Source organism: Sus scrofa, chromosome 6 (genome assembly GCF_054392235.1).
Source record: "Sus scrofa isolate SSC_HxYL_T2T_F1_AM1 chromosome 6, Sscrofa_HxYL_maternal_Yorkshire_Landrace_v2.0, whole genome shotgun sequence".
Taxonomy (NCBI): Eukaryota; Metazoa; Chordata; class Mammalia; order Artiodactyla; family Suidae; genus Sus; species Sus scrofa.
Genome location: NC_139388.1, coordinates 50309710 through 50335111, shown reverse-complemented (window position 1 = coordinate 50335111; position 25402 = coordinate 50309710). Strand labels below are relative to the sequence as shown.

The 25402-nt window shown below is 40.3% G+C and overlaps 1 protein-coding gene across 6 annotated transcripts; it reads right to left on the bottom strand.

Annotated features, from left to right (window-relative positions):
• Positions 1-1133: 1133 nt before the first annotated feature.
• ZNF527 (zinc finger protein 527) lies at positions 1134-25148 on the bottom strand. 6 transcript variants are annotated; one of them, XM_013998438.3, is made up of 7 exons: positions 25121-25148; positions 23670-23744; positions 23327-23448; positions 21633-21705; positions 16528-16654; positions 15845-15940; positions 1134-3333 (listed from the first exon to the last, which is right to left on the bottom strand). In XM_013998438.3, the coding sequence occupies exons 4-7, from the start codon at positions 21663-21665 to the stop codon at positions 1760-1762; spliced, it is 1830 nt and encodes a 609-aa protein (XP_013853892.1). In that variant the 5' UTR covers positions 21666-21705; positions 23327-23448; positions 23670-23744; positions 25121-25148; the 3' UTR covers positions 1134-1759. The 6 variants fall into 6 exon arrangements, with proteins under 6 accessions (XP_013853892.1, XP_013853890.1, XP_084816815.1 ...); XM_013998436.3 differs by lacking the exon at positions 23670-23744; XM_084960689.1 differs by lacking the exon at positions 25121-25148 and having other exon boundaries at positions 16538-16654; positions 23670-23786.
• Between the last annotated feature and the right edge of the window lie 254 nt (positions 25149-25402).

Genomic DNA, 25402 nt, shown 5'->3' with positions numbered 1-25402 from the left:
GGTTAGGGATCCGGCGTTGCCGTGAGCTGTGGTGTAGGTCACAGACGCGGCTCGAATCCTGTGTTGCTGTAGCTCTGGCGTAGGCCGGCGGCTACAGCTCTGATTCAACCCCTAGCCTGGGAATCTCCATATGCCTCGGGAGTGGCCCTAGAAAATGCAAAAAGACAAAAAAAAAAAAAGTTTACCTCCATATATCCACACAGATAAAACAGGAATAGACAGCCCCACACCCTCATGTTTCTCATTACTCTGAAAAATGGTGATTTATTTTCTAAAGATTTTAGGCTCCAACTACTTGTTTTAAACACCGGTTGAAAATGGCTTATTTTTTCTCTATAAGCAATATCTTTGTCTGATATATCTAGTTCCAAAGAAGTTATTCATAAACTTCTTAAACTAAGTTTACAAACCATCCATAAAAGAAGACCTCACTGACAATTCTTATTATATTCCATCACGCAATGTTTAAACTCACAATGAAAGCAGATAATCAAATAATTCTTTTAAGATAAAGAGCCATTCATTAAATGATGGATCCATTATTTTCTTATCGGCAATCTTTCTTTAAACGTCTATGGTGAATCACTGCCACAAATAATTCCCTATGAGAAAGCCTGTTAAGAAGTTTTACTAAGTGAATTTTAAAAAAATTCATCCTTATTGTAGAGTTGCCATTGTGGCTCAGTGGGTTAAGGACACAACATTGTCTCTGTGAGGATGTGGGTTCAATCCCTGTCCTTGCTCAGTGGGTTAAGGATCCAGTGTTGCTACAAGCTACAGCTAGGTCGAAGATGGGACTCAGATCAGGTGTTGCTGTGGCACAGACCAGCAGCTGCAGCCCCAGTACAATCCCTAGTTGGGGGGATCAACCCCTTCCAGGTGTGGTCATAAAAAGGAAAAAAATCCATTTTGTGAAACATACTAATGAATACTATATTGGTTTTTATCATCAAAGAAAATGTAACAATTCCCTCAGCTTCATGAAGGCTGTGTATTTTTCACATACATGTTACAAGGTTTCTCCTCAGGATAAATAATTATACCATACAAAAGATTAAGGCTTTCTCACATGTGTAGCAAACACAGGGTGTGAGTCAGGACTGGAATTCCAAGAGGCAAAAATTCCCATCAAATTAACTTAAGCAAAAAGAATTTTTTATTGGATCACAAAAATGAAAAAGTAAAAGATGGTACAGATTTGGGGCATGACTGGATACAGAAGATCAAACAATATCCTCAAATTTCTGTCTCTGATCTCCATTTTCCTTTGTGTTGGATTTATCCTGGGAAGGCTTTCTTCATATGGTGGCAAAACGGCTACTGGTGAGTTTTTAACCCTGCTACATAATCCTTAAATCCTGCAATTCCTGGTACGGGGGATGATCCTTTCTTACTACCCATAACGATGACCCCCGAGGGCTCTATTGGTCAGGACAGGGCCATCTGTAAATCTCTTATCCATCATTAGATTGACGGAAATAATTGGCCAGCCTATGACCAATCCACTGCTCTCCCTGATTAAACAATTTCATCAGAATGATATGCATTGAAGGTGAGTTGGGTCTCAAACGGGGCATAGAAGAGATCTAAAAGTACTAGATGTCTACCACTTAGGCTATTTCAAATAAGGGATGCTCATGAAATGAAGGCTTTTCCATATGTACTATATCCAAAGAATTACTAACTGAAAAATTCACTGATACTTATTTAATAAGGATTGACTGGTGACTCAATGTTTTCTTGTATTTGTTATACACAGTCAGAGAGCTTCTCTATTATGAATTTTCTGATGTCGTCTAAGGGCTGAAGCACAGTTAAAATTGTTCCCACATTGACTACAGTTATAGGGTTTTTCTCCAGCATGAATTCTCTGGTGTAGCCTAAGGGATAAGATCTGATGGAAAGCCTTTCCACATTCACTACATTCATAGGGTTTCTCTCCAGTATGAATTCTCTGATGTTGATTAAGGTATGAGCCACAACTGAACGCTTTCCCACATTTGTTACATTCATAGGGTTTCTCTCCTGCATGACTTCTCTTATGATGAATTAGAACTAAAGCATCACTGAAGGCTTTCCCACATTTACTGCATTCAAAAGGTCTCTCTCCAGTATGAATTCTATGATGTCGATTAAGTTGTGAGTCAGTCCTAAAAAACTTTCCACATTTTATGCACTCATAGGGCTTTTCACCAGTGTGAATTCTCTGATGTTGATTAAGGTGTGAGCGATAGCCAAATGTCTTCCCACATTCATTACACCTAAAAGGTTTCTCTCCTGTATGAATTCTTTGATGCAGAGTAAGGGCTATGCGTCTGCTGAAGGCTTTTCCACATTGATTACATTCATAGGGTTTCTCTCCAGTGTGAATTCTCTGATGCTGATTAAGATGTGCACTCTGTCTGAAGGCTTTGTTACATTCCTTACATTCATATGGTTTCTCTCCTGTGTGAATTCTCCGATGTTCAACGAGGAAGGCATAACGGCTAAAGGCCTTCCCACATTCATTGCATGCAAAGGGTTTCTCTCCAGTGTGGATCCTTTGATGTTGAGCAAGGTGTGCACTCTGTCTGAAAGCTTTGTTGCATTCCTTACATTCATATGGTTTCTCCCCAATATGAGTTCTCTGATGTTCACTGAGAAAGAAGTCATGGCTAAAGGCTTTTCCACAGTCATTGCACACATATGGTTTCTCTCCATTGAGAATTCTCTGAGGTTGAGCAAAGAATGAGTAACAGCTAAAGGCATCACCACATTCATTGTATCCATGGTGCAATTTTCCAAAATGAGTTGTTCGATGTTGAGTAAGTAATGAGTGGAAACTTAAGAGATTTGAAAAATCATTACTTTCATAAGGTTTTCCCCCAGGAGGAATTTCTGCATCTTTGCTAAGGTATGTACTCTGGTTGAATTCTTCACATTCATTACCTATCAAAGATTCCTTCTCAGCATGTAGCCTTTTATGTCCAATTAGGACTGAATTTGGGGGGAACATTTTATCATAAATATCAAATTTATGTACTTGCTCTACTGTGGGAACTCTCTGTTGTTTTAAAAGTACTGACTTCAAGAGAACATTTCTCTCAGAATTATTATATTCATTGTCTCTTTTCATAGCAGAGATTTCCTTATGAGTCGTCACTTGCCTGAAATGCCTCTGCTCATTTCTTTGATGTCGTGCAAATTCACCCTCATATTTCCAAGATGCTCTGAAACTGGAGCATTCAAGACCATAACTTGTAAGTCTTTCCATTATTATCCCCTGGGATATTTCCTCTTCATCAATGTACCATTTTGGAGATAATGCCTTGATTTCATACCAAGACTCCCAGTCTGAAAAATATCAAGAGAGCAAATGTCTCCTTTTTACCTTTGTAAGGAGAAAGAAAACTGTTGGAGAAGAATTAAACAACTTACTTGGGGGAGAGAGGGGCGAAATCATGGCTTTGACATCTCTCAGATACAGCCATGCAATATGAACAAAATACAAAGAAAGTACAAAGAATGAGGAAAGCTGACAGAGAAAGGGGTATATGTGTTGGTGATGGGGAGGAGATGAAGGGGGAAATGTGGGACATCAAGCACATTTATATACAGGTAAAATGCAGGGCATCAAGAAGCAGAGAGTGTTAAATGCCAAGAAGATAAGGAACTGAGAAAAGCTGATTAGAGCATAATCACTGTTTCTCTGCCCCTAGTCTTTAAAGTCTCCCAAACATCCTGCACTTAATCAAGCCCTAGTCATAAAACTAAAAGCTCCATGAGGGCAGGGATTAATGTTTTCTTCTCTTTCTTCTCACTGTTACATTGAGTAGCTAGACAATGGCAGCATTTTGTTGAATGAATGAATGCTGATGGAATGTTCAACAACTAAGATTTTATCAAAAATCAGAGAAAAATTATTGGGTTTTTTGTTTCTGGGGTTTTTTTTTGCCTCAGGGTTTAGAAGAAATCTGAAGATTGGCTTTTCTCATCATGAGAGAAAAATGCTGTCTTACAGAATAGGTAATTGATCTTCCAGGAGAGAATATTGGTTGAGGTGAGGTGGAAAGAAAACTAGTTTTCAAAAGATGATCTCCAAAAAAGGAAAATGATGAAGTCCTTTTCGTGTCATGCCACAACAATCAGCCAATATATTTAGCCATAGAGAACCTACTACTAGTGCCCAGCACCTAGTAGGAAAAAAAAGTCTGAGACACAGCTCCCTTTTTTTAAACTCTAGAGACAGATAAAACTTGTACATAAAAAAACTCAATATGAAAAAGTGGAAAATATAGGTTAGTAGTAAACATATCAGAAAAACAGATATCAAAGCTCCCTAGCTTAGCTAAGCTAAAAAATTTAAGAATTCTGAGTTTCCGTTGCGGTGCAGCAGAAACGAATCCGACTAGTAACCATGAAGTTGTGGGTTTGATCCCTTGCCTTGCTCAGTGGGTCAAGGATCTGGCATTGCTGTGAGCTGTGATGTAGCTTGCAGATGTGGCTGAGATCCTGCATTGCTGTAGCTGTGGCACAGGACAGCAGCTGTAGCTCTGATTCAACCCCTAGCCTGAGAACCTCCATATGCCACAGGTAGAGCCCTAAGAAGCAAAAATAAATAAATAAATAAAAATTTTAAAAATAAAAAATTGTTTCTTAATCACACCTAGCCATATTTCAAGTGTTTAACAACCCAATATGGCTATTATACTGGAAAGCATAGATATATATCATTTCCATTACCACAGAATGTTCTATTAGACAGCACTGGATTTAATATCCAAATTAATATGTCAAAGATCTTATGGCTCAATAAGGAAAGACAGAAAAATAGGGACAGGAGCCAGTTAGAGGGAGACAGAAACAGAACAGAGCTTTGGACAAAGAAAAAGTACCTTACACATCTCTAAACTGAGAAATATGAAAATGCAGAAAGGACCTGGATCTATTCAAACTAGAGGGACAGAAGCCAGATGGCATGTGGTAAGAACATGGAAGAGAAGTGGAAGTAAAGAATGAGTGGAGATCACAATTGGTGTATAAGTAATAGGAAGAGGGAAGGGAGTGTAGTGGAAGAAATGGAAAAAAGTTTCTACAACATGTTACAAAATTATTTTAAAGAAGATTTAAATAAACAAAAATGTTGGATGAAAATGTACCATGTGAAAAAATATATATGCATGCTTATTTACTCCAAGTTAATTAGGTCAATCAGAATTCCATGAGGATTTTATTTTTGAACTTATGAAATTATTTTAAGGGATGCTTAGAAAAAAATGATCAATAATATAAAGGAAAATTCTGAAGACATTCTAGGATCAATAATATGACCTAAGCCTTACATTTAATACCTTCTTTCCATTAAAATATCTTCTATAAATGGATTCAAATAGGATGATGTGTAAAATTCTCTTAACATTGTGGAGAAATGTTAAGAGAAAATACACCTAAAGCAAAAACATATAAACAAACAAACAGAAGAGGATGCACAGAACAGGGTGAAGAGGTGGATCAACCACTCCACCCCCATTCTGACTACACCTGGTTGAAAGGACTCTTGTGGGAAAAACATATGGAAGGATTTCCCTATCAGCCTGTATGTGTGTGGGAGCTACAGCTGAGGACCAGCACATTAGGGCTGCTTTATAATGTTTTCCTTTTTAAAAAAATAAAAATAATATTTATTAGAAAATAAACAAGCAATTCAAAAATGTATAAAGTAGGAGTTCCCACAGTGGCTTAGCGGGTAAAGAACCAGACACAGTGTCTGCAAGGATGTGGGTTCAATCCCTGACCTCACTCAGTGGGTTAAGGATCTGGTGTTGCTGTGGCTGTGGCATAGGCCTGCAGGTTTAGCTCCTATTTGACCCCTAGCCTGGGAACTTCCATATGCCACAAGTGTGGTCCTAAAAAAAAAAAAAGTATAAAGTACAAAGTATACTCTTCACAAGATACCATCCGAAAGACCACTACCATTCATGGTTGGGTCTATTATCCTTCTAGAATTTTCCTTTTAAAGATAAACACACATGTATAATTGTTTTTAACTAAACTTTTTAAAGTTTTAACTTAAAACACCATAGACATTTTCCCATGTGAGTACAAATAAAGCTACCTCATTCACAGAATGAACCGTAATTTAGGTAACCAGTATATCTTAACAGATTTTTTACACTTGTATCCCTAAAGTTAAGTTACTTGTTTGGCAAAATACAGTTGTGTTCTCAACCTGCTTAATTCACTTGTTCTTGGCATTCATAATTACATATTTTAATTAAACAATTAGTGTTCAGATAGTTGTATTATTTCTTTACTTAAATAATTTTTTAATGGTCGCACTTGTGGCATATGGAAGTTTCTGAGCCAGTGGTCGAATCAGAGCTCCAGCTGCGGCTTTTTTTTTTTTTTTTGGCTGCCCCACAGCATATGGAGTTCCCAGGCCAGGGATCAGATCTGAGCTGCAGATGTGATCCAAGCTGCAGCTGTGGCAAACCTGGATCCTTAACCCACTGTGCTGGGCTGGGGATCAAACATGCATCCCAGCACTCCCAAGATGCTACAGATCCCTATTTCACCATAGGGGAAACTCCCTTTTTTTCCTTTTTTTTTTTTTTAATTTTATAGCCACATCCAGGATATATGGAAGTTCCCAGGCCAGGGACTGAATTGGAGCCACAGCTGTGACCTATGCCACAGCTGTAGTAATGCTGGATCCTTTAACCCACTGCTTTGGGGTGGGGATCCAACCTGTGCCTCAGCAACCTGAGCTGCTGCAGTTGGATTCTTAGCACACTGTGCAGGAGCAGGGACTCCCAGAAAGTTATTTTAATGAAAACTTAATTGAAAATTGTAAAAAAAAAAAAATAGGCTAAAAGTGAATTACTTAAAAACCTGCTTTTGATTTAGGTGTGGAAGAGAACTGTAAAAGCCTATTAAAACCATAAAATTCTTGGGAGTTCCCATCGTGGCGCAGTGGTTAATGAATCCGACTAGGAACCATGAGGTTGTGAGTTTGATCCCTGGCCTTGCTCAGTGGGTTAGGGATCCGGCGTTGCTATGAGCTGTGGTGTAGGTTGCAGACACGGCTTGGATCCCCATGTTGCTGTGGCTGTGGTGTAGGCCGGTGGCTATAGCTCCTACTAGACCCCTAGCCTGGGAACCTCCATATGCCACGGGAACGGCCCAAGAAATGGCAAAAAGACAAAAACAAACAAACAAACAAAACCCATAAAATCCTACAAGGATTCTATACTTATATAGAATATTGGTTTGTAAGCCATCTGCCTCACCTTAAAAGAAATCAATAATGGAAGTCTTTGTTATATAAGAAAGATAATGCTCAACTCCAATCAACCAATCATATTCCAATAAAAGGTCTTAACACTATATAAAAAAACTAAAAAATGTGCACTTACATGTTATACAGTTAAAATAAAATGTCTCACATATGTATGTATATTTTGTGATTCCTCATAACCAAATTATAAATCAAATAAGCAGCTTCTACAATATGTGTTTTTATATAATTTAATATTCCTATAGGATACATTTCTAAAAATAGAAGTATTAAATAAAACTATACATGTATTTTATTTTATTTATTTTATTTTATTTTTTTGTCTTTTTGTCATTTCTTGGGCCGCTCTCGCGGCATATGGAGGTTCCCAGGCTAGGGGTCGAATCGGAGCTGTAGCCACTGGCCTACGCCAGAGCCACAGCAACGCAGGATCCGAGCCACGTCTGCGACCTACACCACAGCTCACGGCAACGCTGGATCTTTAACCCACTGAGCAAGGGCAGGGATCGAACCCACAACCTCATGGTTCCTAGTCGGATTCGTTAACCACTGCGCCACCACGGGAACTCCTATACATGTATTTTAAACACTAATATCTACTTTCAAACTGACCTCCAAAATAATTTTTATCAATTTACATTCATATCAGCAACATGAAGTACATGTATTCAAACTCATTCACGCTGGCTAATATCATTCTAAAGAACTTTTCCCCTACAAATAAAGAGTAGCTCATTATTGTCATAATTTGCAGTTCTCTGATTATAAAATTGAGCATTCTTATATACATTTATGTAGTTTTTACATATTTTGTGGTGAATTCATTGGTGAATTCCTTATACATATACTCTGCACATATTCTAAATACACTGACATCTGCTTTTAAGTGGTTTTTAGAAGTCATTATAAATTTGAGGCATTAAGGCTTTATAACTGTTTTTCTCCCTTAAATCATCTTTTTTATTGTCACAAATAATCTTCATTTATGGTGCTTTCAATAAAAATTTTTAAAAATTTTTATGAAGTCAAATCTCCCATTTTTTTCCATGATAGTCTGCCCTTGATGGCATCTTAAGAAAGACTTCCAATAACCTATATGGGAAGAAGGAATGGATATGTATAACAGATTCACTTTGCTATAAACCTGAAGCTAATATAACACTGTAAATCAACTATACCACAACAAAATTAAAAAAAGACTTTCCAAAATAAAATATTACACAAATATTATTCCATAACTTTTAAGTAAATCTTTTTGTGCCGCTGATTTGAAAAGCTTTATCTAATACTAAATTCTTGGAGTTCCTGTTGTGGCGCAGCGGAAGTGAATCCAACTAGGAACCATGAAGCTGTGGGTTCGATCCCTGGCCTCGCTCAGTGGATTAAGGATCCGGTGTTGCTGTGAGCTGTGGTGTAGGTGGCAGACGAGGCTCAGATCTGGCTTTGCAGTGGCTCTGGAGTAGGCCGGCCAGCAACAGCTCTGATTAGACCCTTAGCCTGGGAACTTCCATATGCCACAGGTGCAGCCCTATAAAGACAAAAAAAGACCAAAAAAAATAATAATAATACTAAATTCTCATATATAGATGGGTGTATTTCTAGACTTTATTGTTTCACTGATCTATTTCACTGTTCTTATATAAGACCAAGCTCACAGATAACAGGCAAATTCCTTAAATATCAGAAGCTGAATTAGGCAGTATATTAAATGAATAATACATATGACCAAGAATGAAACTCAGAAATACAAAAACTGTTCATTAATAGGAAATCCTTTACTATATTATTATTATCTTATCCTCTATACTTTTAACTTCATCAGTAAAAAAGAAAAAAATAATTCCTAAAATAAAAATTTGACTCTCCATCCTGAGAGAGAATATATATGTACTAAGAAAAAGTGACCCAAAATGTCAAGTCTGAAACAATGCCCTAATAAAACAACTTTAAAATGAAAAAAAAAAAAAAAAGAACCATCTAAGAGATCAGAACAAAATATAAAGGTACTTATACATAAAGGGAAAATATCAAGCTGGCATCAGACTTCTTCATAACAACACTGAACACCAATACTATAAGAAAGTTAAGGAAAGAATGGCCAATTATGAACAAGGTAGACTTGGGGGGGGACATTGTTTACACGAATTCTTTATAAGGAAACTGCTAGAGGACACTTCAGCCAAAAGGAGATGTCTAGAGAAATGTCAGCAAAGGAATCTAGTAGAAAACACAATATATTTAATTACAAAATTATGACAAAAGAAAAGGTTAGGATAAATGTGACAAAACAGCATGTACATATAATGTGCCTGGACAATGTAAAAAGTATACAACTAACAAAATTTGAGAAGAGAAGGTCAAGAAGATAATAAGGCTACTTGCTGACTCATCTGTAACAGGTGAAAAAAAAATCAAAGGCTAGTTTACAAAGCTGACCAATCTAGTAATAGAAGGAATAAATACTGTCTAAAGAAGCAGAGCATTACAACCATGAAGGTTAATACTAGAACAAAAGAAAAATCTGTCTCATTTTGATTAAAAAAAAAAAAAAACCTATAGTATTACACGGCAAAAAAAAAAAAAAAAGGCTAAGAAAACAGATAAATGAAAGTCTTTTTAAAAACTGTAAAAACCATGGAATTCCCACTGTGCCTTACTGGGTTAAGAATCTGACTCTGACAGCAGCAGCTCAGGTCACTGTGGAGGTATGGGTTCCATCCTGGCCTGGTGCGGTGCGTTAAAGGATCTGGCGACGCTGAAGCTGTGGCTCAGGTTGCGACTTTGGCTCAGATTCAATCCCTAGCCTGGAACCTCCATATGCCATGATGCAGCCATAAAATAAAAACAAAAACAAAAGCACTGTAAAAATCAGAAAATATAACATAAAACAATATATAGAATTAAGCCCAAACATCAAAAATGTGGCTGGGCTCTCACCTATTATATTGAAATGATATCCAGATTGGCTCACAAAGCAAAATTCAATTCTATACTGCATATAAACCCCACATTTAAAACAAAGTGACTTTACAAAGTGGAAAATAAAAAGATGAGTAAAGTTACTAAAGAAAGCATAAAAAGGCAAGAAATTATATTCTTCCCTAGGGCCTTTAGAAGGTAGAATGCGGCTACCTTGATTTTAGCCTTGAGACTCATTCTCAACTTCTGACCTCCAGAGCTATAAAACAAAATAAACTGGTGTTGTTTTCAGCCACTATATTTGCTGTAATTTGTTACAGCAGCCATAAGAAACACAGAAAGCAGACTCCTACAACCTTCTTGGGGGGGAATTTGGCAATTCCCAACAAAACTACACATGTACTTAGCAATTTCGCACCTAGGAAACTACTCTGAAAATAAAGGTTCAACAGAAGGAAAAAACGTATGTTATTTATTGCAACATTGTTTATAACTGTAAACTATGGCAAATGGCCTAGATGTCCACACATTAGAGAGCAGCTGAATAAATTACCATAATATCCACATAATGAAAGATTTTTCAGCTGTTAGAAAAATAAGGAAGTTCTCCGAGAACTGATATGCAGTGATTTCCTGCACAGCTGACCCTTGCAGGGACCAGGGGTATAACTTCATAGTCAACTCTCCATATGTGCAGTTCAGCGACCATGGATTCAACCAACCTCAAATTGTATTAAGTATTTATTGAAAAAAATATGCATGTAAGTGAACCCTCGTATTAAAACCATATCGTCATAACTAAGTAAAAAGAGTAAAGTGCGAAGAGCGTCTCTGGCATGCTCCTCTGTGTGAAGCACACAGGGAAATACAAGACATTACGTATATATCTGTTCACTTGTGCAAAAGAAACATAAAAAGGACAAATAAAAATAAAGAGACTGGTAATATCCAGAAGGTGGGTAAGAAAGAGGCAGGAAAGAGGCAGGAAGAAGTAGGGAATATAAACAATACAGCAGGGGTGAGCCTGGAACACTTTTCTGAGGATATATTCTTGTAAAGCTCTGATTCTTAGGAACATAGTAACATTTCAGACACCAAAACAAAGCAAAAAACAATTAAAATCAACCGGGATGTGGTAGAAATCAACAGTAACAAATGAACCTAGAAAAACTAAGGTAAGTAACTTTAGGAAATAGTGTTTAATATTTGTTTGCTTATTTGTTTATTTTCTGGTCACACCTGCAGCACATAGAAGTTCCCAGACCAGGGATCAAACCTGAGCTACTGCAGAAACAATTGCAAAATTCTTAATCTGCTGCCCCACAAGAGAGCTCCCTGGAAAATTGTTTTCTTTTCTTTTCCTTTTTTTGGGGGTGCCCCTTGGCATATGAAGTTCCCCTTGGCGAGGGATCAAATCCAAACCAGAGTTGCAACCTATGCCACAGTTGTGGCAATGCCAGATCCCTAACCTACTGTGCTGAGCTGGGGATTGTACTGGGATCCCTGCCACTGCAGAGACACCATCAATCCTGCTGCACCACAGAGGGAACTATGGAAAAGTTTTTGACTGAATACTTAAGACTAAAGAAATGCATTTGTACCTACATACACATAATGTAATCTAGTCAGTGTATTTCTCACAGAGGAATAGTTAGAAATTCTGAAACCACTTTATGTGTATACTTAAAATAAGCAAATAATTAAATATACTTCTTCACATTGTCAAAAAAAAAGAAATTACAAATAAGGAGGAAGGCTATGATAGAGCCTATAGAGCAGGACTAGAACCAAGGTATCAATATAAACCAATAATTTTAATACACTTTTAAAAATTAGAAGTTGTGCCTGTCAGGAATTCCCATTGTGGCTTCAGCGATAATAAACCCAACTAGCATCCATGAGGACATGGGTTCAATCCCTGGCCTGACTCAGTGGGTTAAGGATCTGTGAGACCCTAGCTGTGGTGTAGGTGGCAAACTTGGCTCAGATCTGGCATTGCTATGACTATGGTGTAGGCTGGCAGCTGCAGCTCCAATTCAACCCCTAGTCCATATGCCATGGGTGCAGCTGCCCCCTCAAAAAAAAAAAAGTTGTGCCTGTCTATGTGTGTTGGTATACATAGATAAAATTTCCAGCTCAATCTGCTGTGAAGGCCTAGAAGAAATCACATCCTGTAGCCATGAGCATACCCAGCACTCAGACCTTGGTTTCCAAACATTTCCCAATAAAAGGAACCAGGGCTCCTTGGAGAAGTGGTTGATTCACAGCTGGGGAAAGGAAAACAAGATGAACCTGAAACACCTGGAACTGTGAAGGTGAAGGACACAAGCCTGGGCCCTGTTAACATTCCACAGGGCCCGTGTAAAACAATCAACTCCGCACGTAAGTCTCTGGCCGCAGCCCCCTTTTCTTAGAAGAACAAAGTTAGCTGATAAGGGGGACTGCAGATGCTACAAAGTTACCCATCTAATTGCCTTTCTGGAGCCGACATAAGCTGCCTGCTTGAAGTTAGAAGATACAGCCCTTACCATAAATCATTATTGTTAACCTAAACACTCTCACTAGTTAAGGTTTAAAGTATTTTAACAGCCACTTTGTTTTTTGCACCCCTACTTATGCTTGCACACCCACTCCCAACCTGAGTGTAAGTTCGCCTTTATAAACACGGTCTGTTTCTTTGTTCAGGGCTTCACACTCAAGCCACTTTTAGGCAGTGTGTGGCCCTAGCCTGTAATAGAGTCTTTTTTTTTTTTTTTTTTTTTTTTTGTCTTTTTGCCTTTTCTAGGGCTGCTCCCACGGCATATGGAGGTTCCCAGGTTAGGGGTCGAATGAGAGCTGTAGCTGCCAGAGCCACAGCAACGCGGGATCCGAGCAGCATCTACAACCTACACCACGGCTCAGGGCAACTCCAGATCCCCAACCCACTGAGCAAGGCCAGGAATCAAACCTACAACCCATGGTTCCCAGTCAGATTCGTTAACCACTGCACCACGACAGGAACTCCTGTAATAGACTCTTAATTTGTTTCTTCTCAGTTGGAGTGGTCTCCGTTCTTTCACGGCACAACAAAGGGGGCATGTTAAAGGGGGCATGTTAAAAGGTCATAGGAACCAACTTGAAAGAGATCCCAATGGTCAAAGCTGGAAAAACTCGAGTAACAAAATAATGATTTCGTAGTTTTATCTCACAGAGAAAAAAAATCCATCATTCCACAAACATGAAGAAATAATTTAATATATAACAGCTCTTCCCTATAGAACAATCCTAGTTAATATGTATAAAGCAAAGAAGGAAATAAAATAGCAAGATTAGGGCAATACCATAACACTAATTGTTGCAGACAAGAGCCAATAGGCCAATGGATGCTAACTTAATAGGCAAAAATTGGAGTTCCTGTCGTGGCTCAGTGGTTAACGAATGCGACTAGGAACCATGAGGTTGTGGGTTTGATCCCTGGCCTTGCTCAGTGGGTTAAGAATCCGGCATTGCTGTGAGCTGGGGTGTAGGTCGCAGACATGGCTCTGATCCCGAGTTGCTGTGGCTGTGGCGTAGGCCGGTGGCTACAGCTCTGATTCAACCCCTAGCCTGGGAACCTCCATATGCCATGGGAGTGGACCTAGAAAAGGCAAAAAGACAAAAAAAAAAAAAAAAAAATAGGCAAAAGTTTCACAAGAAATTGAATAGTATCAAAGTATCTCTCTCCAAATATTTATTAATATAAATAGAAAAACAGGAACTTCATTTGTTTATTTATCTGTCTTTTTAGGGACACATCCATGGCATATGGAAGTTGCCAGGCTAGGGGTCAAATAGGAACTGTAGCTGATGGCCTACGCCTACAATTCCAGATCCCCAACTCACTGAGTGAGGCCAGCGATTGAACCCACATCCTTATGGATCCTAGTCAGGTTTGTTACCACTGAGCCATGATGGGAACTCCAAAAAATAGTAACTTTACAATGGAGAAACCAGGCAGACATCACCTTCACCAAGTGACGAAAATCAACATCACCGATTAATAAGATATATCAACATTATGACTCCTTTGGTATAATGCCACTCACTGAGAGGGACACAAGATTAAAAAGAATGCCAACATTGTGGCACTCTTTTTAAAAATGCATTACTGGAGTTCCCGTTATGGCACAGTAGAAACAAATCTGACTAGGATCCATGAAGTTGTGGGTTCAACCCCTGGCCTCACCTGGTGGGTCAGGGATCCAGCATTGTGGTGTGCTGTGGTGTAAGTCACAGATGCAGCTTGGATCCTGCTTTGCTGTGGCTGTGGCATAGGCTGGCAGCTGTAGCTCTGATTCGACCCTTAGCCTGGGACTTTCCATTATGGGTGCAGCTCTAAAATGCATTAAAAAACAAAAAAAAAAAATTACCTCAATCTAATCATGAGAAAACAGAAAATGTCAACTAAACCCAAATACCATGCAAACAAATGTAATGTCATTTGTCTATGGTGATGTGTATCTGAGGATTCTGGGAGAGATTTCTCCAAGAAGATAAAATCAATAGATAACATAATGTATCTGAGCATCCAGAGATTTAACAATTCATGGGGAGTTGAGAATTGAGTTAGGAATATGCATATAGAAAACTAAGGAAAAAAAAAAAATCTGGAGTTCCCATTGTGGCTTAGCAGAAACAAATCCAACTAGAAACCATGAAGTTGTGGGTTCGATCCCTGGCCTTGCTCAGTGGGTTAAGGATCCGGCATTGCTGTGAGCTGTGGTGGAGGTCACAGACACGGGTCAGATCCTGAGTTGCTGTGGTGTAGGCTGGCAGCTACAGCTCTGATTAGAGCCCTAGCCTGGGAACCTCCATATGCTGCGGTGGCCCTAAAAGGACAAAAAGACAAAAAAAGAAAAAGAAAAAAGAAAACTAAGAAAAAAAAAACCAGACAAAACCCCTAGGTAATTATTAATGCCGGGAAAAAACAAAAAATTGTACAGAATAGTAATCTTGGTATATGCACAGCATAGCTATGACTAGCACTTAATAGCCATAATAACATAATAACATAAACAATAAAGAGCGATTCAATCAAAACTATGTATATTGGTGAGAGGGAGACAGGAAAGTGTATGTGCATGCACATGTGGCGCACGCGTGCACACACACACATGCTTATAAACTGGATTCAGGATAAAGAACATACTAAACTCTTATGTTCTTAGAAGATATTGGATGAGGACTAAACATGAAAAAAATAATCAAGAAATAGCAATATAAACATATTTGTTAGAGATATAAAGGAAACACCAAAAGAAGCTGCAAAAGTAAAGAAAATGGATCCTTTTAGGGAGAGGGAAACTGGGAAGCAGGGCAAGAGACTGCCTTTTTTAAAGGAATAAGCCTTGTAAAACTACTTATCTCTTCAACCAATGTGCATGCATAGCTTTGATAATAACTTTGATAAAAATAAAAACTCTAAAGAGAAATCTTGAAATGTATACAGTTCTGTCCATAAAGGGGAAAGAACTGAAAAGAAATGAGATTCAGGATATAGGCAGAAATATTACTGAGAGTATAACTTGATATAGAAAGGAAAAGACCCCCTGAAGCCCAGGGCAGCCGTCTCATGGCCACTTGGGCTGTCACCTTATAACAGCCCTCCCTGCCCAGTTCCCCATCACTCACCTGCATACTGACCATCTGACATTTCTCTCTCCACCATACAAGGTTCCTTTCCTTGCTCCAATAAGGAGATCATGTTGGGCTTAGAAATGGAGAGTCCTGTTTATAGGAGAAGAAAAATGACAGCAATTGAGAGACAGACAGACAGACACACCAATCAGCTTGCTATTGTTGTTCCAGGACCCGGCGGCTCCAGCTCCGATTAGACCCCTAGCCTGGGAACCTCCATATGCCATGAGTGTGGCCCTAGAAAGACAAAAAAGAAAACAAAAGAAAAAAGAAAAGAAAGAAATGCAAATTCTCAGGCTGCCCTGACCCAGACCTTCGGAATCAGAAACCACAGTGATTCTCAAATTTTAATAAGCATTCGAACCACTTGGAGGGCTCATTAAAACCCAGACTACTAGGCCTATTCCCAGAGTTTCTGATCCTGAGGGTCTAGAGTGGGACCCCATAATTTACAATTTTAAAAATTCCCATGCCATATGGATTCTCCTATCCCAAACCATCATGCTACAACAAAGGGAACTACTCATTTGTAACTCTATGAATTTACGTTAAGTAATTGCCTGGGAACACGACACAGAAATCCAGCTAAGCATTTAAGATGCCCCAGATAATCCCAATGGCGGAAGCAAAAACACCCCATAGGGAAGATTTGAATTACGGGGGATACACATCCTTACCAAGCCATACCAAGTTCCTGTAGTTCTCCAACATGACATCTCTGTACAAATCCTTCTGAGATGAGTCCAGCCATTCCCATTCTTCTTGGGAAAAATTTAGAGCCACATCCCTGAATGTCACCAAACCCTTAAATAAAAAAAATTCTTGTTTGCCAAATATTCCCATATTGTCCTAGAAGAAAAGATGAATTCTGCTAGAGTTCAAAGCCCTAAGTGATGAATGAAAATAATTATTGGGGAACAAATACGTGCCCAGGTTTGTTAAACAGTTTGAAACACGGACAAATATTAGAAACAAGTTTAACCGCTGAAAATTTCACATCCTTTGTAATGGATAAGCAATGAGATCTTGCCGTACAGCATTGGGAACTATATCTAGTCACTTACAATGGAGCATGACAGCGTGAGAAAAAAGAATGTATACATGTATTGTGACTGGGTCACCTTGCTGTACAGTTAGAAAATTGACAGAACACTGTAAACCAGCTATAGCGGAAAAAACAAAAATTACTAAAAAAATTTTTTTAAAAAGAAAATTTCTCATCTTTGTGAAAGAGAAAATATATACACAGGGGGGAAAATAGCTTATAACATAACACATGAGTTTATAACATGAAAGGGTATGAGCGAAGGCTAAATTCTGTCTTACACATACTTATCAAGACATTCTTATAGGGAGAATTCCTCTATATTCCCCAAACTGGGATACCAGAGGGGTCAGAGCAGTGAAGGAGGGCCTTGAATAGGGCTTTAACAAAAGGGTATAGCCTTTTTTTTTTTTTTGCTTTTTAGGGCCACACCTGTGGCATATGGAAGTTCCCAGGCTAGGGATCAAATCAGAGCTGCAGCTGCCCGCCTATACCACAGCCACAGAAACATGAGATCCCAGCTGAGTCTACAACCTACACCACAGATCACAGCAATGCCAGATCCTTTAACCCACTGAGTGGGGCCAGGGATCGAACCTGAGTCCCCATGGATACTGTCAGGTTCGTTACCGCTGAGGCACGATGGGAATTCCAAAAGGGTATAGTCTTAAAGTTAGATTTTACATGGAAGGAGAAACTTCTAGGACTATATCTTGAAGAAATAGTGAAGGATATATGAAAATATTTAAATAGAATTTTGGAGTTCCCGTCGTGGTGCAGTGGTTAATGAATCCGATTAGGAACCATGAGGTTGCAGGTTCGGTCCCTGCCCTTGCTCAGTGGGTTAAGGATCCAGCGTTGCCGTGAGCTGTGGTATAGTTTGCAGACGCGGCTCGGATCCCACGTTGCTGTGGCTCTGGCGTAGGCCAGTAGCTACAGCTCCGATTCGACCCCTAGCCTGGGAACCTCCATATGCCACGGGAGTCCCGCAGCCCAAAGAAATAGCAAAAAGACAAAAAAAAAAAAAAAAAAAAAAAAAGAATTTTGATTGAAAGAGTAAATGGAAAAATCTAGAAGAAACTTACATGTCCAAAAATAAGACTTTAGGCTATACCACTGAACTACATGAGGGAAAGGAAATCCATTTTATAGGCTGATATATATCCAGTGTCTATTAAAGTAAAACCTGTCCCTTTGTAAACACTCAATAAATATTTGCCCCTTCGTGAATAAATGGTGAGGTTTCCTATAATACATTCATATGAAGGAAGAGTACTCAATGCAGGAAGTTTCCTTGTGGTGCAGTGGGTGAATGATCCGACATTGCTGCAGCTGTGGCACAGGCTGCAACTGCAGCATGGGTTTGATCCCTGGCCCAGGAACTTCCAGATGCTCCAGGCGTGGCCAAAAAGAGTATTCAATGCTTAAAAATCACAGAGTTCTATTTTGCAGAGAATGGTCTCATTTTTAATTAAAAACAATAAAATATCAAATATGGTTATTCTACATAGAAAAATAGGAATGTGGCTGGAGGAAAAAAAAAAATCACACAATTACATAGCAATGTAAAACTTGAGTATGCCTATGGACACTCTCTGTGTCCAGGAAGGCTGACCTATATTGACCATATTAATAGACTCCCTATCCCCACCTCATCTGCAGTGGGTCACTCACATGCAAGAGATGAGAGGAAAGCAATGGGGTATGAAATTTATTCCCCTGATTCCCTTTTGCCAGCACCACCCCTTGCGGTCTCTGTCCTTCAGTGAAAGGTCGCAATCCTGTCAGGGGCCCTCTCCACTCAGATCTCTCAGTCTCTGGGTTCAAGCCTAAAGTTAGTAAGGGAGTTCTGCTGTTAGGAACCCCATGGTATAGCACTATTCTTTGGAGTTTCCTATACACTTGTAAACAGTCCCCTTTTGAGTTTCCTGCCAGAACCCTGACTGATAAGCAGGTTGATCCAATGTCAAATGGTTCTAGGATATGACCAAAAATCCCATGAAAGCACCAACAGGCAACTCTATTACACTTCCCTAATAAATTCACTCTCCCACTTGCCCATGACTATTTCACACCTTATACTTCTCTCTAAAATCACCACCCACCGTGGCGTAGCAGAAATGAATCTCACTAGGAACCATGAGGTTGTGGGTTCGATCCCTGGCCTCATTCAGTGGGTTAAGGATCTGGTGTTGCTGTGGCTGTGGCACAGGCCGGCGGCTCCAGCTCCGATTAGACCCCTAGCCTGGGAACCTCCATATGATCACCACCAATTCTTCCTCTGTTCTCACTCTGAATTTCCTCATCTGTTAGTCCACCATACTTACTGACCTGTATCTGAACTCATATATTCTACCCTTCCTCCTTTACTACAGATAAAACTCTAGGCCTCTAACACCAATCCCTCCACTTGTCCACATGAGGACATTATTATCTCTCTCCCTTGTAATTTTCAGGGAGATATTATATATCTCCTTTGTACCTCCAGTATTTTCCCACTTTACTGGATTACTCCTATTGCATACAAATTGATGCAGTATCCCCCATCTTATAAACAAATAAATTCCTTTCCATGATCTCACTGTAATATCGTCCCGTTTCTCTTTTCCACTAAATAACAAAATTCTTCCAAAGAGCTGTTTAAGATCAGCAATGTACAACAGAAATATACTATGAGCCTAGACATAATTTAACTAATTTTAGTAGCTACATTAAATAGAAAAAAAGTGAATAGTTTTTATTTAATCCAATATATCTAAAATGTTATTTCAATCTGTAATCACTATAAAATTACTGAGATGGTTTACATTCTTTTTTGTACTAAATCTTCAAAATTCAACATGTAGTTTTATACTTGGAGCACATCTCAGGTGGAGTCGTTATATGTGGCTCCGGGTACATTACTAGACAGTGCAGGTTTAGACTCACTGATTCTACTCTCACTTTTTTTGTCTTCTGTTCTCTCTTGAACCCACTGCAATAGCACTTTCATCCCAGTCACCCTACAAAACAGCTCTCACCAAGAGTATCAGTAGCTGCAATGTTGTCAGATCTGATGGTCTGTTCTCAGTCTGCATCTTCCTCAGTCTCAGAAGAATTTAACCCAGTTGATCATCTCCTCCTTGAAAGGTTTTCTACTCCGAACTCCCAGGTCCCACACTCCTCTGGTTTGCCTTCTACATCAGTCCTTCTCAGTCCCTTTTGCTGGTTCCTCCTCTTCCTGTCAGCCTCTAACATTGAATGCCCCACGCTCAGTCCTCAGACCACTTTCCTACCACATTCACCACAACCCCACCCGCAAGATAATCTCATCCTGTCCCTTGGCTTTGAATAAATTAATGACTCTCAAATTCATACCTCCAGTCCTGAATTTGAGGTATATAATCAACACTCTACTTGGATATCCAACATGCCCCTCAAACTTAATATATCTAGAACTCAGGTTTCTTTGACTGCACCTGCAGCATGTGGAAGTTCCCGGATCAGGGATCAAACCCAAGCCATAGCAGTGACCAGAGCCAGAGCCAGAGCGGAGACAACGCTGGATCCTTAACCAAGTGAGCCAGCAGGGAACTCCTAGAACTCAATTCTTATCTCACCTGACCCTGTCTTCCCATCTCAGTAAATGGCATGACCATTTACACAGTTGCCCGGGTCAAAAATCTCTGTAGTCACCCATGATTTCTTTCTTCCTTTCACACTCCATAACCAATCCATGATCAAATCCCCATTTTCTATCTCCAACATTTACCTAGAATCTCACTAGCTCCTGCCACTACCATGGTTCAGGCAGCTATCACCTCCCACGTGGATTACTGCAATAGTGTCCTCAATGGCCTCTCTGCTTTTACCCTTAGTTCCTGCTATCTTTTTTCCTTTTTTTTTTTTTTTTTTTTCTTTTTTCTTTTTAGGGCCACACCTGTGGCATACGGAAGTTCCCAGGTTAGAGGATCAGAGCTGCAGCTGCTGGCCTACGGCACAGCCACAGCAACGAAGGGATCCAAGCCTCATGTGCAACCTACGTTGCAGCTCGTGACATTGGCAATGCCGCATCCTTAACCCACTGAGCGAGGTCAGGGATCAAACCCACGTGCTCATGGATACAAGTCAGATTCTTAACTCACACAATGGGAACTCCTATCTTTTTCCCTTTTAAAACATAAATCATATCACAAACCCTCCAATGGCTCTTCTTCGCCCTTAGAACAAAACTCAAGTTCTGCTCTGACTTTCAAGGGCCATATACTCCTCTAATCTCATGATGCTCATTTCTGAGGACACTGGCTTATTGCTACTCCTTGAACACATCAAACATGCTCCCATCATAGTAACTTTGTACTTGCGATTCCTTCTACTTTTAAAGAGCTTCCCTAGATCTCCACAAAACTTACCCCTACTTTCACTGACGTTTTTCTTAGCTTACTTGTCACTCCCTCAGAAAAGCCATCCTGGACCTCCTGATTTAATAGGGCACTCGATCATCACACTCTATCCTTTATCTTACTCGTATTCATCTTCAACACAACAAATCGTGATCCATCTAAAGAGGAAAGTTCTGTTCCATCACACATTTAAGCACAACACTGATTAAAAAAAAAGATACTAAATGTTCCATAGAAGGATTAGAGTGGAGAGAGAAGAGAGTGCTCACTAGCCTACTTGGGACTCTCTGTGAGGTCCCAAAGTCCTGAGAAATGAGGTGTAATTTTTTCTGGAAATGTGAAAACATTAACTTACCTGGGACATGGCTTTACATAGTCCAACCGCCATTCTTTTCTTCCTTTAAGTTTCTCTTCTGGGGAACAAGGTCCTGAGAAAGGAGAGGTAAGAAGAAGGAAAAAACAAACAAAAAAGGCAGACTGGCTCTATGTTGCTGATCTGAAACTCACAGAGTTTTTTGCCCCTTTATGGTCCCCAGTCATCTACCCTCTTCCAAGACCTGAGAAAAAAGGCCAAAGTTGGAGTTGTCTCCTGGCACATTGGGTTAAGGATCTGGCACTGTCACTGCAGTGGCTTGGGTCACTGCTGTGGTGCAGGTTCTATCCATAGCCAGGAAATTTCCACGTATCAAAACAAACAAACAAACAAACAAACACAAAACCAAGTCAATTTAACCCCTGAAGTCTCAACTGATATTAAGGACACACAGCCTGATCTCAACAAAAAAAGTCCATCCTATGGCCACTAAGACAATTTATGATCTAGTCCCGCTGCCCCTTAGACTTCACTTCCTACTCCTCTCCCCTGCAGAGGAGTAGGAAGACACACAGACACACAGATTTCCTTACAGTTCCTCAAACATTGTGCATATTCCTTTTTCAAGGCTGCTGACTTGGCTTTAACTTTTGCCTGGACACAGCACAATCCCTCTCTTCATGCCTATCTGTGCTCAGTTGTTACAATGTCGGAGGGACCTCCCTATTCTATTTAAAGAGAACCTCTCTTCCACTTACTATTTTTCCTTACCTTGATTTTTTTTTTTTTTTTTTTGCCACACCCATAGCGTGTGGAAGTTCCCAGGCCAGGGACTGAACCCATGCCACAGTTGTGACCTGTGCCCCAGCTGCAACAATACTGTGCCTTAACCTACTGCACCACAAGAGAACTTCCTTGGTTTATTTTTCTTCTTAGCATTTAACACCATTGGACATGTTGCTCTTTTTTTTTTTTTTCTCTTTATTGCTGTCTTCCCAAACAGTAGTATAAGACAGCCAGGATTTGTTTAGTTCACCAGTATATCTGCAGTGCTGGAATAATGCAATAATCATTTTAAGTGCTCAAACATATTTGATAAATAAATAAATCTTACTGTGATCCCTGTGATACAAATAACAATGTTACATATGTTGTGTGTGTCATTATCTTATATAATTTTCACAAACTACAAAGATGGGTATCACTGTCCTCATTTTACCAACAAGTGAAATTGAGGTTCAAAAAGCTTAGGAGTTTCCACTGTGGTGCAATGGGACTGGCACTGCCTTATGAGCACTGGGACGCAGGTTCGGTCCCAGGCCCGGAACAGTGGGTTAAGGATCTGGCATTGCCACAGTCACGGCTTGGGTAGCAACTGTGGCTTGGATCTGATCCCTGGCCGGGGACTCCATATGGCAGGGCAGCCAAAAATGGGGGGAGGAAAAAAAAAACAGCTTAAACAGCAATTCCCTAGTGGCCTAGCAGGTTAAGGATCTGGCATTAACACTGCTGTGGTGTGAGTTCAATCCTTGGCCCAGGAACTTGCCATGGGCACAGCCAAAAAAAAAAAAAAAAAAAAAAAAAAGCTTAAAAAGCTAACTCATACATGCATGGGACTCAAAAACTGGTCCTCTTTCAAGAGACCACAATGTTTACATGGGAAATATTCAACATAATCTGAGAAATCAGTGCTATACATTTTTCAGAGCAGCATCTTCAGCAGTGGCAGATGTTACCTCTAATACTCCAAAGTTGTTCAGCCTGAAGCAAACACTGCCAAATTTTAATGCCAAGCCAACAACGAACTACACAGCCTGAAACAAGTCCTTGGTCTTCTCAGAGCCAGCATTCCTTCATTCTGAAAACAAGGATAGTTGCGTTTGACTTGGAATTTAAGATATACAACCCTCTAATTCTGGGCTACTCTGCACTAGCCAACTCAATCTCTAAGAAAATTATTTCCATAGCGTAATGCAGCTTGAAATTGTCCATAAAAGCCTTTGCAACCTGAGAGGAGAATCAGTGGAGTCCTCTCTCAGCATCTGAGAACTCTAAGTAGCATCAACATAAAAGAAATACCTTCTAAATTGCTGTTCCAAATGGCTGTGTATCTCTTGAATACTATTTTTCAAATTTGAGAGGAACCATCAGTCTCTGAAAGAAAGTGATGGAAAAGACTTGGGCTTTATCTAGCCCCCAGAGGCACACTGAATCTCCACTGCTTCCCTCACTGTCCGACTGTCACAGCTTTTCTTTCCTCACTACTCTCTATGCCAGGAGTTGCATGAGCCAACTCCTGGCATAGAGAAGGGCCACTCTTGTTGCCGCTTCGATTCTACACACACATGTGAAAAAGAAATGAGAACACTTTTCTTTATTAAGAGAAAAAGTCAAAACCAAAAACTTAGTTCACTTGGTACTCGATTAAAGGAGCCATGCCTTTCTCAGCACCAACCATGGAAGAGTTTTGACAAGAACAAATATAAAAATAAAAAATAAATCTCAAACTCCATGGCTTCCTAAAGAGAGGAAGCCAGGGTTTCCAGATTGTGCTTTTCGCCCCCAAAAGCAGCCAGTATGACGACGATCTCACCACAATGTCTTTACATGGGGTTCTGTGACTCTCAAAGGGACTGAAGAGACTCAGATTAAAGTTCCAGATCCAGAAAGCACAGACAATCCTCTACACAACACCCTCAGAAACTAGGGGCCCCATCTTTTGCTATCACAACATGGGAAAGATCAAGGGAGTTTAGTACTTAAAAGCAAGGATGCTGGGGCCAAATAGCGTGGGTTTAAGTCCCAGATCTGTCTCTTAGTAAACTGTACCAACGTGGGTGAGTAATTTTAATCCTACCATAATCTACTGTGCCTCATAATCACACAGTAGGTTTCACACAAACATACAAATTCTCACCTGATCACACACATATACTTGGTTACACAATCACACCTGCAATGTTACACACATACACAGTGGCATAAACACAAAGACAGAGATGATGATACGCAAGCACTCCAACAGAGAGACAATCACACACAACCTCATACACAGTGACATACCACAAAAGGTCACACATCCTGCCACAATTACTCATACAAAATTATACCTGCAGAGGTAGATGGTCATGGGCACAAAATCACACCTTCTGTCACACACATTCAAACGCACTTATCTCCACAGAGACAAGTGATCTAACATAATCATTCACACACATCCACATGGCGACACACACACCATGTCACACCCAGTGTCTCACAAACCTATGCACAACAGCACCTGCAGAGAGAGACCCACATAAACGCACACATAGAGTTTTACACCAGACAGACGGGTCACAGTCGCGCACAATCATACACTTGGTGGCATAGAAGAACACACTGTCACACCCCCAGCCTCTCACGTAGCTATACTTGGTGACACACGGTCTCCCCAAAGGCACCCGCCTGGTCCCCATCCCAGCCCCTACTGGTCCACTCCAAGCCCGGCCCTGACCGCCAGCTCTCGCGCGCAGCCAGGCCCCACTCACCTCCCAGCGCCGCTGGCTCTGGAAACCCGCCCAGCGACCCGAGACTCGCAACGTAGCCTCCCAGGATACCCCGCGGGGCGGAGCGGGGCGGGGACTGAGGCGCGGGGCACCCTGACTTCGGCTGGGAAAACATGCAAATACGGGAACCTGGTCGTAGCGACGTAGCTTTTCCTTCAGACCCTGAGGACCACGAGCCCCAGAACGCTTTGCGTCTCGGCCTATTTGCAGAATGAACTACATTTCCCAGAGGGCCCCGAGCGCGCCTGCGCCACAGGCGGAAGC